The 14779-nt window shown below is 41.1% G+C and overlaps 1 protein-coding gene across 2 annotated transcripts in view; it reads right to left on the bottom strand.

Moving 5' to 3' along the window:
- The window catches only part of LOC128655649 (gastrula zinc finger protein XlCGF26.1-like), a 65195-nt gene that overhangs the window by 33363 nt on the left and 17053 nt on the right, over positions 1-14779 (bottom strand). For both annotated transcript variants that reach the window (XM_053709237.1, XM_053709238.1), the window contains one exon: positions 6249-6341. In XM_053709237.1, the coding sequence (XP_053565212.1) occupies positions 6249-6341 (93 nt within the window). The remainder of the gene's footprint in view (positions 1-6248; positions 6342-14779) is intronic.

The raw sequence follows: 14779 nt of genomic DNA, 5'->3' as shown, positions 1-14779 counted from the left end.
TGTGTGTAAGGTACTTAAAAATGTGCTCACTTCCTTCTGAGTTTCTCCTTCCCCAGGAAAATTAAAGTAGCACTTACCTCATATTACTGCCTGACAGAAAGGCAGTTCACCGGCTTGAGAGATCCTCTCCCTCACATCGACCTGTTGGAGAAACAAAAGACTGAGTAATGACACTCAGACTATAGGAGTTCAGGGCAGCATAAAATATGGGAGGGGCAGTGAGAATTATGTCCCACAAGTTCCCATTGCTCTAAAGCCACCACTGCTCTACTAAAGAGACTGATAAGGACTACGGCTACACCCTAGGACAAAGCAGTACAATATTGCACCACTTTAAAAACAATAAACTCTTGATTAAAGAATCTTATCTAACACCTCACTTTACCACCTCCTATCAATAACGTAGGCAAAGAGAATGACTGGATTGGGAGTGAAGGGAGGTGATATTTAACAGCTCTCCTGTGGTGCTCTTTGCCGCCTCCTGCTGACCAGGAGGTGAATATCCCATTAGTAATTAAGATGATCCGTGGACTCATTGTATCATTAAAAAGAAATAGCGCCAACCAAGTAGGGATGGGAAAAAGAAAACCCCCCCATAAAGAGTCCTTAAAAGGCAGACGACGGGAAGAGGAATCTAATCTTGTCCCACTCGTCCTTAATAATGATTGCCCTCAAATTTAGGACCCAGAGGTTTGTCTGGCAGCTCGGCCTTTGGAACCTCTAAAGTAGTAAAAACCTCCTTTAGTAGCGTAAACATTCTGTCCTCAATCTAAAAACTGGATCCTCTACAGGTGGAGGATTATAGGCAGCAGACTCCAACCCTGAAAGTTCATACTCTGAAGTTTCAGAGAGAACCTCATCCTCAGATAACTGATCGGATATATCCGACAAATTACATGATGCGACCTGTGCAGGAGTGCAAGATTTAACCTTTCGCTTGCGCTTAGCAGTGCGAGGGAAAGCACTATTGGCCGCAGACACTGCCGTATGAAACTGCGCAGTAACGTCTGATGAAAAAAAGCCCCCTCCAGATGGAGGATTAGCAGTGCAAAGGCAAGCTGCATGTGTATTAAAAGATGCATGTTCGGTGTGCACCTCACTGGACGAGGACTCCTCAGAGGCGGGCAGCTTAGTGGTATCAAACATGTCAACCTTATTTGATATAATCCCCTTATCAAGGCATATGGAACATAATTGAGAGGGCGGATATTCCAGAGCTCTCTCACAATATAAACAGTCATTACTCTTTGAAATAGAGGGAGAACCCTCTAATGAATCAGAATCCTCCATAGCTAAAGTACGATATGCGGAGGACAACAGAAAAAATTAACTTTATTTTAAATTTAAAAAAAACGGCACCTGTATACCCCCCAATGGCTGGGGCACTCAACACCTCCTATGACCCAGACAGAACAGAGATAAAACTCCTCTCCGGTAGTAACTCGGTCAAGAGAAAGGAAATGGAAGCCTCAACCATTCCGGTCACATGGTACACAATGCAGAACCGTCCCTGCTATGAGAAAAAGCGTGCCAAGCTTTTAAAGTGAAAGTGAAACCTGTATGTTCCATCTCAGCATATGAGCCCATAAACATCTTACACATAAAGCAGCATAAAATCAAATAAGGCATATATGATTAAACCCAACTGTTCATAATCCCCCTCAGGAGATATTAACCCTTGATTCCATATAGATAAAAGGAGCCACACTGTGACCCTGTCTTCTAGCGTTTACAATATGTGTAAAAATTGAAACTATCTTACCGGAATCCATGCTGTGGAACAGAAACACAGCCTCTCAAGTGTGACAGTCTTGTAGCATCGCTTCTGACATCGACTTGAGTGAGAAAAAGCAGGCAGTGAAACTCGTCAACACTGATTACTAAGGAGCTGTTAATCTGAGTCTGGATGGGTTCGCAGAATAGACTCTACCTGCATCTCCAGAATCTAACTTTCGTTATTTCAGTAAAAATCCTAGAATGATAGGATATTAGTAATATAAAATGCTGGAAAACCTCAAAGTGAAGCAGCACGCAAAGTTCTGCTAAATAAAAACATTTAAAAAAGAAAAATCATACAGATATTGATATAATTCAATAATAAAATCAGCATTCTTCTCTGAACTTGCACGTTGCTCTTGGCGATCCACTGGGATACTTGCTGACTTTGTACCCTTTGACTTTGCTTTTTAGACTGCGGATCTTCCATCTAGACTGCGGAATAAGCAGTATTTATTAATCCTGAGCAGTTCCCTTCTGACACATGTTAAGTGATCGAACCCTGCTTTCAGACACATAATTGTGGCCCAAAGATCTGGAGGGCATGTGGGGTTTTATGTACATTTAGCCCTGCTTTATTTTAATAGTGGCCAGCGGGGGTGAGGCACAGAAAAGTGTCAGCAGTACGTAGTGAAGTGTGCGAGAGACAACGTAACTGAAAAGATTTCTCCCAGACACAAGGCAGTGCACGCTATTGCCAGCTCAGTGTAAATAACTCACTTCCGTGAATCAGCCAGTTCCGTTCAGAGGGAGAGCTGCCCCTAAGAAAGGTGAGATCTGACAGACAGCAACTGCTCCACTTCCTATTGTGACCTCTTTCTGCTCCCAAAGTTACCCAACAGGCCGTGTCCCTGCTCAACAGCACATATATCTTAGATACAGGTTTTTTTGCCTGCATGTTAATATGTGAAGTTCAGAAGTGTTGCCATGTGCCTATTTGAGGTAATTTATTGGATGAATTAGTCCGGATAGAAGTTGTCTAATAAAAGTTGGTTTTAAATTATTTAAACCCAAAGTGTGGTATTTAGTGTGAAGAAATACATTATTTTAGTTGAGCAGATTGTTTTGGGTAAATGCGCGATAATTATATGGCAGTGTACTTTTGTATTGTTCAAGTTTAAAATAGTTGGTATAGATTCATGTGAGCTGAGGCAGAAAGGAAGGAGCAATGTAAAAAGACAGTCATATCTTTGGGGAGATCACTGATCTGCACTAAAACCTACAAAACTGCTCTCTCCCCACAACCTCTATCCCCCAAATTCTCACACACACTGCATCCACTACACACATTACTACACACACACTGCATCCGCTATACACATTACTACACACACACACACTGCATCCGCTATACACATTACTACACACACACACTGCATCTACTACACACATTACTACACACACACACTGCATCTACTACACACATTACTACATCTACTACACACATTACTACACACACACTGCATCTACTACACACATTGCTACACACACACACACTGTATCCGCTATACACATTACTACACACACACACACACACTGCATCCGCTATACACATTACTACACACACACACACACACACTGCATCCGCTATACACATTACTACACACACACTGCATCCGCTATACACATTACTACACACACACACACACTGCATCCGCTATACACATTACTACACACACACACACACACTGCATCCGCTATACACATTACTACACACACACACACACTGCATCCGCTACACACATTACTACACACACACACTGCATCCACTACACACATTACTACACATACACTGCATCCACTACACACATTACTACACACACACTGCATCCACTACACACATTACTACACACACACACTGCATCCACTACACACATTACTACACACAAACACTGCATCCACTACACACATTACTACACATACACTGCATCCACTACACACATTACTACACACACACTGCATCCACTACACACATTACTACACACACACACACACACACTGCATCCACTACACACATTACTACACATACACTGCATCCACTACACACATTACTACACATACACTGCATCCACTACACACATTACTACACACACACTGCATCCACTACACACATTACTACACATACACTGCATCCACTACACACATTACTACACACACACTGCATCCACTACACACATTACTACACACACACTGCATCCACTACACACATTACTACACACACACTGCATCCACTACACACATTACTACACACACATACACACTGCATCCACTACACACATTACTACACACATTACTACACACACACACACTGCATCCACTACACACATTACTACACACACACACTGCATCCACTACACACATTACTACACATACACTGCATCCACTACACACATTACTACACATACACTGCATCCACTACACACATTACTACACATACACTGCATCCACTACACACATTACTACACACACACACACTGCATCCACTACACACATTACTACACACACACACTGCATCTACTACACACATTACTACACACACACTGCATCCGCTATACACATTACTACACACACACACTGCATCCGCTACACACATTACTACACACACACTGCATCCGCTATACACATTACTACACACACACTGCATCCGCTATACACATTACTACACACACACTGCATCCGCTACACACATTACTACACACACACACACACTGCATCCGCTACACACATTACTACACACACACACAATGCATCCGCTACACACATTACTACACACACACACACTGCATCCGCTACACACATTACTACACACACACACACTGCATCTGTTATACTTGGTATACTTGATATCCTTTAAACGAGGAGCAATGCACTACTGGGAGCTAGCTGAACACATAGGATGAGCCAATGAGAAAAGACACTCACCAGTTACCTCCAAGTAGTGCATTGCTTTTCCTGTGCCTACCTTGGTATGCTCTTTAACAAAGAATAAACTGGGAACAAAGCAAATTTGATTAATTATATAAGTAAATTGTAAACATGTTAAAATGATATGCTCTGTCTGATTCAAGAAAGTAAACCGTTGGGCTTCTTCATGTTCCTTAACTGCCTAATTTTAAAATGAATGAGCACACCCCTCTAATTTATTATGATAACCTGATTAATTAGGCACCAATGATGTTTTTGATAAGGGGGCAGAGTTTCTTTGACAGTTCCTCTGCTTCCGCATGAGGTATACAAATGGGCACGGACTCCTATGTCTAAAATAAAAGCCAAATTAAAAAGCCATACATTCGTTTTCAGCTAACTTATATGTATATTAGGTAATTTATGGCTTTTATTTAATATTATTAATATAAAAATGAGAACTCTGTATGTTCTATTTAATCTTACTCCCTACTTGCATTTGTTTATTGCATTAAAGTATTACTAGGTCTGTCTCCTAAGTTGTTATCAATAAAAACCTTATTTAAATACAGTTTTGGTTAAAATTATTTTGCAAATCAGGACAAGTAAATTGTCACGAGGGACAAGTAGATTGGGCTCCCACTTTAGTCCCTTGGACAAGTAGTTTTTAAAAAAATTCCACACCCCTGCTCAATATTTAAACAACTGATGAAACTTTACAAAAAACATCTACATGGTATTCTCAGACTAATCTTTTCTATGAATGCATCATTCTATCTAGCATTTATTTAGTGTTTAATGTCCCTTTAAGTCCTTACTAAAAGAAGAAAAAAAATTCCACTGGCAATAGAAAAAGGACCAAAACTGAAAAAACGTAAAAGGATGGATGTATGAACAATTTATCATAGAACAATTTGATGATAATGAAGATCCAAAAAAGTGAGTAAATCAATTGTTTTGAGAAATGGGAGATTTATATTGTTTCACTATCAAAAGCTATTCAGGAAAAGACACTGAGGCCATTTACCAATTCTGAATACATACTGGTAGCAAGATTTAGAGGAAATGGATATTCAATAGGGATGGAGAAGGAGAGTAAGATGAGAAAATTACTTTCTTTTCTTCCTTTTTTCCCACTTAGATACGATGAGATGACTCACTTTTCTTTTTTTTCTTCTCATCTAATTTGTCTCCTTCTCCTTTCACATTTACAAATCTTAATTGCTGATATGCTTATATGACAGGATTAAGAAAAATGTAAATGTTATATAATTGTAAGTCTTTGGTGTAAGAAGGGCAAACATTCTTTTTTCTTTTTCTGTTTTTTTAAAAACCCTCTAAATTATGTTTGATGTATTTGTAAAATATTATGTTTCCCTTTGGTATTTTGTGATTCAATAAAAATATATTTTTTTTTTAAATAGTTTGGTGTTTATACTATTTTAGTTATAAATAAATAAGCTTATATTAGCTACAACTGAAATATTGTGAAATTACTATACTCATGTAAACTATATCAGCAGTAAGTGCTGATATGTAGCAACTTGCAGTGACAAGACTTTACTCACCTGTGCAAATACTACCACAAATTTCTTGCTTCGGAGGGTCAAGATTACTAATACTCAGGTTTTCTGTTGGTTCTGAATTTTTTAAAACTTCATCTGCAAAAATCATGCAAAGAAACATTTAGTTTAGTCAGTAAATGCAAAATAAAATGTACAAAAAACAAACAAACAAAAAAACACCAGTAGGTTATTGGTTTAGACAAATGTCAAAAATTCCTTTTATTTCACTTATTATTCACTGGTTTTCCTACTTCAAACGTACTGAAATGGCTCAGAAAATAAAGCAAAACAAAAATTACCTGAGCTGCTATATGGTGTGTTCACACATGAAATCTAAGAAATTGTAACGATAAACATAATTCCCACTGGTTCCTATGCTATGTTTATGTCAACATAGTAAAGCCCAGAATGTTATAAGGAATGATAATGGAAGCCAACAGTCCTGTAGAGAGCGCTAATGGCAGCTAACAGTCCTATAAAGAGCACTAATGGCAGCTTACAGTCCTAACGAGAGAGCTTATGACAGCTAACAGTCCCATAGAGAGAGCTAATGACAGCTAACAGTCCTATAGAGAGCGCTAATGACAGCTAATAGTCCTAGACAGAGAGCTAATGGCAGCTAACAGTCCTATAGGGAACACTAATGGTAGCCAACAGTCCTATAGAGAGCACTAATGGCAGCTAACAGTCCTATAAAGAGCACTAATGGCAGCTAACAGTGCTATAGAGAGTGCTAATGACAGCTAATAGTCCTAGACAGAGAGCTAATGGCAGCTAACAGTCCTAGAGAGAGAGAGCTAATGGCAGCTAACAGTCCCATAGAGAGTGCTTATGGCAACTAACAGTCCTATAGAGAGAGCTAATAACAGCTAACAGTCCTATAGAGAGTGCTAATAACAGCTAACAGTCCTATAGAGAGTGCTAATGGCAACTAACAGTCCTATAAAGAGAGCTAATGACAGCTAACAGTCCTATAGAGAGCGCTGACAGCTAATAGTCATATAAATAGAGCTAATGGCAGCTAACAGTCCTATAGAGAGCACTAATGACAGCTAATAGTCATATAAATAGAGCTAATGGCAGCTAACAGTCCTATAGAGAGCGCTAATGACAGCTAATAGTCATATAAATAGAGCTAATGGCAGCTAACAGTCCTATAGAGAGCGCTAATGACAGCTAATAGTCATATAAATAGAGCTAATGGCAGCTAACAGTCCCATAGAGAGTGCTTATGGCAACTAACAGTCCTATAGAGAGAGCTAATGGCAGCTAACAGTCCTATAAAGAGAGCTAATGGCAGCTAACAGTCCTATAAAGAGAGCTAATGGCAGCTAACAGTCCTATAGAGAGCGCTAATGACAGCTAATAGTCCTAGACAGAGAGCTAATGGCAGCTAACAGTCCTAGAGAGAGTGCTAATGGCAGCTAATAGTCCTAGACAGAGAGCTAATGGCAGCTAACAGTCCTATAGGGAGCACTAATGGTAGCCAACAGTCCTATAAAGAGCACTAATGGCAGCTAACAGTGCTATAGAGAGTGCTAATGACAGCTAATAGTCCTAGACAGAGAGCTAATGGCAGCTAACAGTCCTAGAGAGAGCGCTAATGGCAGCTAACAGTCCTATAGAGAGCACTAATGGCAGCTAACAGTCCTATAAAGAGCACTAATGGCAGCTAACAGTGCTATAGAGAGTGCTAATGACAGCTAATAGTCCTAGACAGAGAGCTAATGGCAGCTAACAGTCCTAGAGAGAGAGAGCTAATGGCAGCTAACAGTCCTATAGAGAGCGCTAATGGCAGCTAACAGTCCTATAGAGAGTGCTAATGGCAGCTAACAGTCCCATAGAGAGAGCTAATGGCAACTAACAGTCCTATAAAGAGAGCTAATGACAGCTAACAGTCCTATAGAGAGCGCTAATGACAGCTAATAGTCATATAAATAGAGCTAATGGCAGCTAACAGTCCTATAGAGAGCACTAATGACAGCTAATAGTCATATAAATAGAGCTAATGGCAGCTAACAGTCCTATAGAGAGCGCTAATGACAGCTAATAGTCATATAAATAGAGCTAATGGCAGCTAACAGTCCTATAGAGAGCGCTAATGACAGCTAATAGTCATATAAATAGAGCTAATGGCAGCTAACAGTCCTATAGAGAGAGCTAATAACAGCTAACAGTCCTATAGAGAGTGCTAATGGCAACTAACAGTCCTATAGAGAGCGCTAATGACAGCTAATAGTCCTATTGAGAGCGCTAATGACAGCTAATAGTCATATAAATAGAGCTAATGGCAGCTAACAGTCCTATAGAGAGCGCTAATGACAGCTAATAGTCATATAAATAGAGCTAATGGCAGCTAACAGTCCTATAGAGAGCACTAATGACAGCTAATAGTCATATAAATAGAGCTAATGGCAGCTAACAGTCCTATAGAGAGCGCTAATGACAGCTAATAGTCATATAAATAGAGCTAATGGCAGCTAACAGTCCTATAGAGAGCGCTAATGACAGCTAATAGTCATATAAATAGAGCTAATGGCAGCTAACAGTCCTATAGAGAGAGCTAATAACAGCTAACAGTCCTATAGAGAGTGCTAATGGCAACTAACAGTCCTATAGAGAGCGCTAATGACAGCTAATAGTCCTATAGAGAGCGCTAATGGCAGCTAACAGTCCTATAGAGAGCACTAATGACAGCTAATAGTCTTATAAATAGAGCTAATGGCAGCTAACAGTCCTACAGCGAGTGCTAATGGCAGCTAACAATCATAGAGAGAGAGCTAATGGCAGCTAGCAGTCCTATAAAGAGCACTAAGGGCAGCTAATAGTCATATAGAGAACACTAATGGCAGCTAACAGTCCTACAGCGAGTGCAAACGGCAGCTAACAGTCCTATAGGGAGCGCTAATGACAACTAACAGTCCTATAGGGAGCGCTAATGACAACTAACAGTCCTATAGAGAGAGCTAATAACAGCTAACAGTCCTATAGGGAGCGCTAATGACAACTAACAGTCCTATAGAGAGCGCTAATAACAGCTAACAGTCCTATAGGGAGCGCTAATGACAACTAACAGTCCTATAGAGAGAGCTAATAACAGCTAACAGTCCTATAGAGAGAGCTAATGACAACTAACAGTCCTATAGAGAGCGCTAACAACAGCTAACAGTCCTATAGAGAGCGCTAATGGCAGCTAACAGTCCTATAGAGAGAGCTAATAACAGCTAACAGTCCTATAGGGAGCGCTAATGACAACTAACAGTCCTATAGAGAGCGCTAACAACAGCTAACAGTCCTATAGAGAGCGCTAATGGCAGCTAACAGTCCTAGAGAGAGAGAGCTAATGGCAGCTAACAGTCCCATAGAGAGTGCTTATGGCAACTAACAGTCCTATAGAGAGAGCTAATAACAGCTAACAGTCCTATAGAGAGTGCTAATAACAGCTAACAGTCCTATAGAGAGTGCTAATGGCAACTAACAGTCCTATAAAGAGAGCTAATGACAGCTAACAGTCCTATAGAGAGCGCTAATGACAGCTAATAGTCATATAAATAGAGCTAATGGCAGCTAACAGTCCTATAGAGAGCACTAATGACAGCTAATAGTCATATAAATAGAGCTAATGGCAGCTAACAGTCCTATAGAGAGCGCTAATGACAGCTAATAGTCATATAAATAGAGCTAATGGCAGCTAACAGTCCCATAGAGAGTGCTTATGGCAACTAACAGTCCTATAGAGAGAGCTAATGGCAGCTAACAGTCCTATAAAGAGAGCTAATGGCAGCTAACAGTCCTATAGAGAGCGCTAATGACAGCTAATAGTCCTAGACAGAGAGCTAATGGCAGCTAACAGTCCTATAGGGAGCACTAATGGTAGCCAACAGTCCTATAAAGAGCACTAATGGCAGCTAACAGTCCTATAGAGAGCGCTAATGACAGCTAATAGTCCTAGACATAGAGCTAATGGCAGCTAACAGTCCTAGAGAGAGCGCTAATGGCAGCTAATAGTCCTAGACAGAGAGCTAATGGCAGCTAACAGTCCTATAGGGAGCACTAATGGTAGCCAACAGTCCTATAAAGAGCACTAATGGCAGCTAACAGTGCTATAGAGAGTGCTAATGACAGCTAATAGTCCTAGACAGAGAGCTAATGGCAGCTAACAGTCCTATAGGGAGCACTAATGGTAGCCAACAGTCCTATAAAGAGCACTAATGGCAGCTAACAGTGCTATAGAGAGTGCTAATGACAGCTAACAGTCCTAGACAGAGAGCTAATGGCAGCTAACAGTCCTAGAGAGAGCGCTAATGGCAGCTAACAGTCCTATAGAGAGCACTAATGGCAGCTAACAGTCCTATAGAGAGTGCTAATGACAGCTAATAGTCCTAGACAGAGAGCTAATGGCAGCTAACAGTCCTAGAGAAAGAGAGCTAATGGCAGCTAACAGTCCTATAGAGAGCGCTAATGGCAGCTAACAGTCCTATAGAGAGTGCTAATGGCAGCTAACAGTCCCATAGAGAGAGCTAATGGCAACTAACAGTCCTATAAAGAGAGCTAATGACAGCTAACAGTCCTATAGAGAGCGCTAATGACAGCTAATAGTCATATAAATAGAGCTAATGGCAGCTAACAGTCCTATAGAGAGCACTAATGACAGCTAATAGTCATATAAATAGAGCTAATGGCAGCTAACAGTCCTATAGAGAGCGCTAATGACAGCTAATAGTCATATAAATAGAGCTAATGGCAGCTAACAGTCCTATAGAGAGTGCTAATGGCAGCTAACAGTCCCATAGAGAGTGCTTATGGCAACTAACAGTCCTATAGAGAGAGCTAATAACAGCTAACAGTCCTATAGAGAGTGCTAAAGGCAACTAACAGTCCTATAGAGAGCGCTAATGACAGCTAATAGTCCTATAGAGAGCGCTAATGACAGCTAATAGTCCTATAGAGAGCGCTAATGGCAGCTAACAGTCCTATAGAGAGCACTAATGACAGCTAATAGTCTTATAAATAGAGCTAATGGCAGCTAACAGTCCTACAGCGAGTGCTAATGGCAGCTAACAGTCCTACAGCGAGTGCTAATGGCAGCTAACAATCATAGAGAGAGAGCTAATGGCAGCTAGCAGTCCTATAAAGAGCACTAAGGGCAGCTAATAGTCATATAGAGAACACTAATGGCAGCTAACAGTCCTACAGCGAGTGCAAACGGCAGCTAACAGTCCTATAGGGAGCGCTAATGACAACTAACAGTCCTATAGGGAGCGCTAATGACAACTAACAGTCCTATAGAGAGAGCTAATAACAGCTAACAGTCCTATAGGGAGCGCTAATGACAACTAACAGTCCTATAGAGAGCGCTAATAACAGCTAACAGTCCTATAGGGAGCGCTAATGACAACTAACAGTCCTATAGAGAGAGCTAATAACAGCTAACAGTCCTATAGAGAGAGCTAATGATAACTAACAGTCCTATAGAGAGCGCTAACAACAGCTAACAGTCCTATAGAGAGCGCTAATGGCAGCTAACAGTCCTATAGAGAGAGCTAATAACAGCTAACAGTCCTATAGGGAGCGCTAATGACAACTAACAGTCCTATAGAGAGAGCTAATAACAGCTAACAGTCCTATAGAGAGAGCTAATAACAGCTAACAGTCCTATAGAGAGCGCTAATGGCAGCTAACAGTCCTATAGGGAGCACTAATGGTAGCCAACAGTCCTATAAAGAGCACTAATGGCAGCTAACAGTCCTATAGGGAGCGCTAATGACAGCTAATAGTCCTATAGGGAGCACTAATGGCAACTAACAGTCCTATAGAGAGCGCTAACAACAGCTAACAGTCCTATAGAGAGCGCTAATGGTAGCCAACAGTCCTATAAAGAGCACTAATGGCAGCTAACAGTCCTATAGGGAGCGCTAATGACAGCTAACAGTCCTATAGAGAGCACTAATGGCAACTAACAGTCCTATAAAGAGTGCTAATGACAGCTAATAGTCCTAGACAGAGAGCTAATGGCAGCTAACAGTCCTAGAGAGAGAGAGCTAATGGCAGCTAACAGTGCTATAGAGAGCGCTAATGGCAGCTAACAGTCCTATAAAGAGCACTAATAGCAGCTAACAGTCCTATAGAGAGTGCTAATGACAGCTAATAGTCCTAGACAGAGAGCTAATGGCAGCTAACAGTCCTAGAGAGAGAGAGCTAATGGCAGCTAACAGTCCTATAGAGAGCGCTAATGACAGCTAACAGTCCTATAGAGAGTGCTAATGTCATCTAACAGTCCTATAGGGAGCACTAATGACAGCTAATAGTCATATAAATAGAGCTAATGGCAGCTAACAGTCCTATAGAGAGCACTAATGACAGCTAATAGTCATATAAATAGAGCTAATGGCAGCTAACAGTCCTATAGAGAGCGCTAATGACAGCTAATAGTCATATAAATAGAGCTAATGGCAGCTAACAGTCCTACAGCGAGTGCTAATGGCAGCTAACAATCATAGAGAGAGAGCTAATGGCAGCTAACAATCATAGAGAGAGAGCTAATGGCAGCTAACAGTCCTATAAAGAGCACTAAGGGCAGCTAATAGTCATATAGAGAACACTAATGGCAGCTAACAGTCCTACAGCGAGTGCAAATGGCAGCTAACAGTCATATAGAGAGCGCTAATGACAACTAACAGTCCTATAGAGAGCGCTAATAACAGCTAACAGTCCTATAGGGAGCGCTAATGACAACTAACAGTCCTATAGAGAGCGCTAACAACAGCTAACAGTCCTACAGAGAGTGCTAATGGCAGCTAACAGTCCTATAGGGAGCACTAATGGTAGCCAACAGTCCTATAAAGAGCACTAATGGCAGCTAACAGTGCTATAGAGAGTGCTAATGACAGCTAATAGTCCTAGACAGAGAGCTAATGGCAGCTAACAGTCCTAGAGAGAGCGCTAATGGCAGCTAACAGTCCTATAGAGAGCACTAATGGCAGCTAACAGTCCTATAAAGAGCACTAATGGCAGCTAACAGTGATATAGAGAGTGCTAATGACAGCTAATAGTCCTAGACAGAGAGCTAATGGCAGCTAACAGTCCTAGAGAGAGAGAGCTAATGGCAGCTAACAGTCCTATAGAGAGCGCTAATGGCAGCTAACAGTCCTATAGAGAGTGCTAATGGCAGCTAACAGTCCCATAGAGAGAGCTAATGGCAGCTAACAGTCCTATAGAGAGCACTAATGACAGCTAATAGTCATATAAATAGAGCTAATGGCAGCTAACAGTCCTATAGAGAGCACTAATGACAGCTAATAGTCATATAAATAGAGCTAATGGCAGCTAACAGTCCTATAGAGAGCGCTAATGACAGCTAATAGTCATATAAATAGAGCTAATGGCAGCTAACAGTCCTATAGAGAGCGCTAATGACAGCTAATAGTCATATAAATAGAGCTAATGGCAGCTAACAGTCCTATAGAGAGCGCTAATGACAGCTAATAGTCATATAAATAGAGCTAATGGCAGCTAACAGTCCTATAGAGAGCGCTAATGACAGCTAATAGTCATATAAATAGAGCTAATGGCAGCTAACAGTCCTATAGAGAGTGCTAATGGCAGCTAACAGTCCCATAGAGAGTGCTTATGGCAACTAACAGTCCTATAGAAAGAGCTAATAACAGCTAACAGTCCTATAGAGAGTGCTAATGGCAACTAACAGTCTTATAAAGAGAGCTAATGACAGCTAACAGTCCTATAGAGAGCGCTAATGACAGCTAATAGTCCTATAGAGAGTGCTAATGACAGCTAATAGTCCTATAGAGAGCGCTAATGACAGCTAATAGTCTTATAAATAGAGCTAATGGCAGCTAACAGTCCTACAGCGAGTGCTAATGGCAGCTAACAATCATAGAGAGAGAGCTAATGGCAGCTAACAATCCTATAGAGAGCGCTAATGACAGCTAATAGTCCTATAGAGAGCGCTAATGGCAGCTAACAGTCCTATAGAGAGCACTAATGACAGCTAATAGTCTTATAAATAGAGCTAATGGCAGCTAACAGTCCTACAGCGAGTGCTAATGGCAGCTAACAATCATAGAGAGAGAGCTAATGGCAGCTAGCAGTCCTATAGAGAGTGCTAATGACAGCTAATAGTCCTAGACAGAGAGCTAATGGCAGCTAACAGTCCTAGAGAGAGAGCGCTAATGGCAGCTAACAGTCCTATTAAGAGCACTAATAGCAGCTAACAGTCCTATAGAGAGTGCTAATGGCAGCTAACAGTCTCATAGAGAGTGCTTATGGCAACTAACAGTCCTATAGAGAGAGCTAATAACAGCTAACAGTCCTATAGAGAGTGCTAATGGCAACTAACAGTCCTATAGGGAGCGCTAATGGCAGCTAACAGTCCTATAGGGAGCGCTAATGGCAGCCAACAGTCCTATAGGGAACGCTAATGGCAGCTAACAGTCCTATAGGGAGCGCTAATGGCAGCTAACAGTCCTATAGGGAGCGCTAATGGCAGCTAACAGTCCTAAAGAGAGCGCTAATGG

This window comes from Bombina bombina, chromosome 4 (genome assembly GCF_027579735.1).
Source record: "Bombina bombina isolate aBomBom1 chromosome 4, aBomBom1.pri, whole genome shotgun sequence".
NCBI classification, from domain to species: domain Eukaryota; kingdom Metazoa; phylum Chordata; class Amphibia; order Anura; family Bombinatoridae; genus Bombina; species Bombina bombina.
The sequence above is the reverse complement of the archived record's forward strand: the minus strand, read 5'-3'. Positions and strand labels throughout refer to the sequence as shown.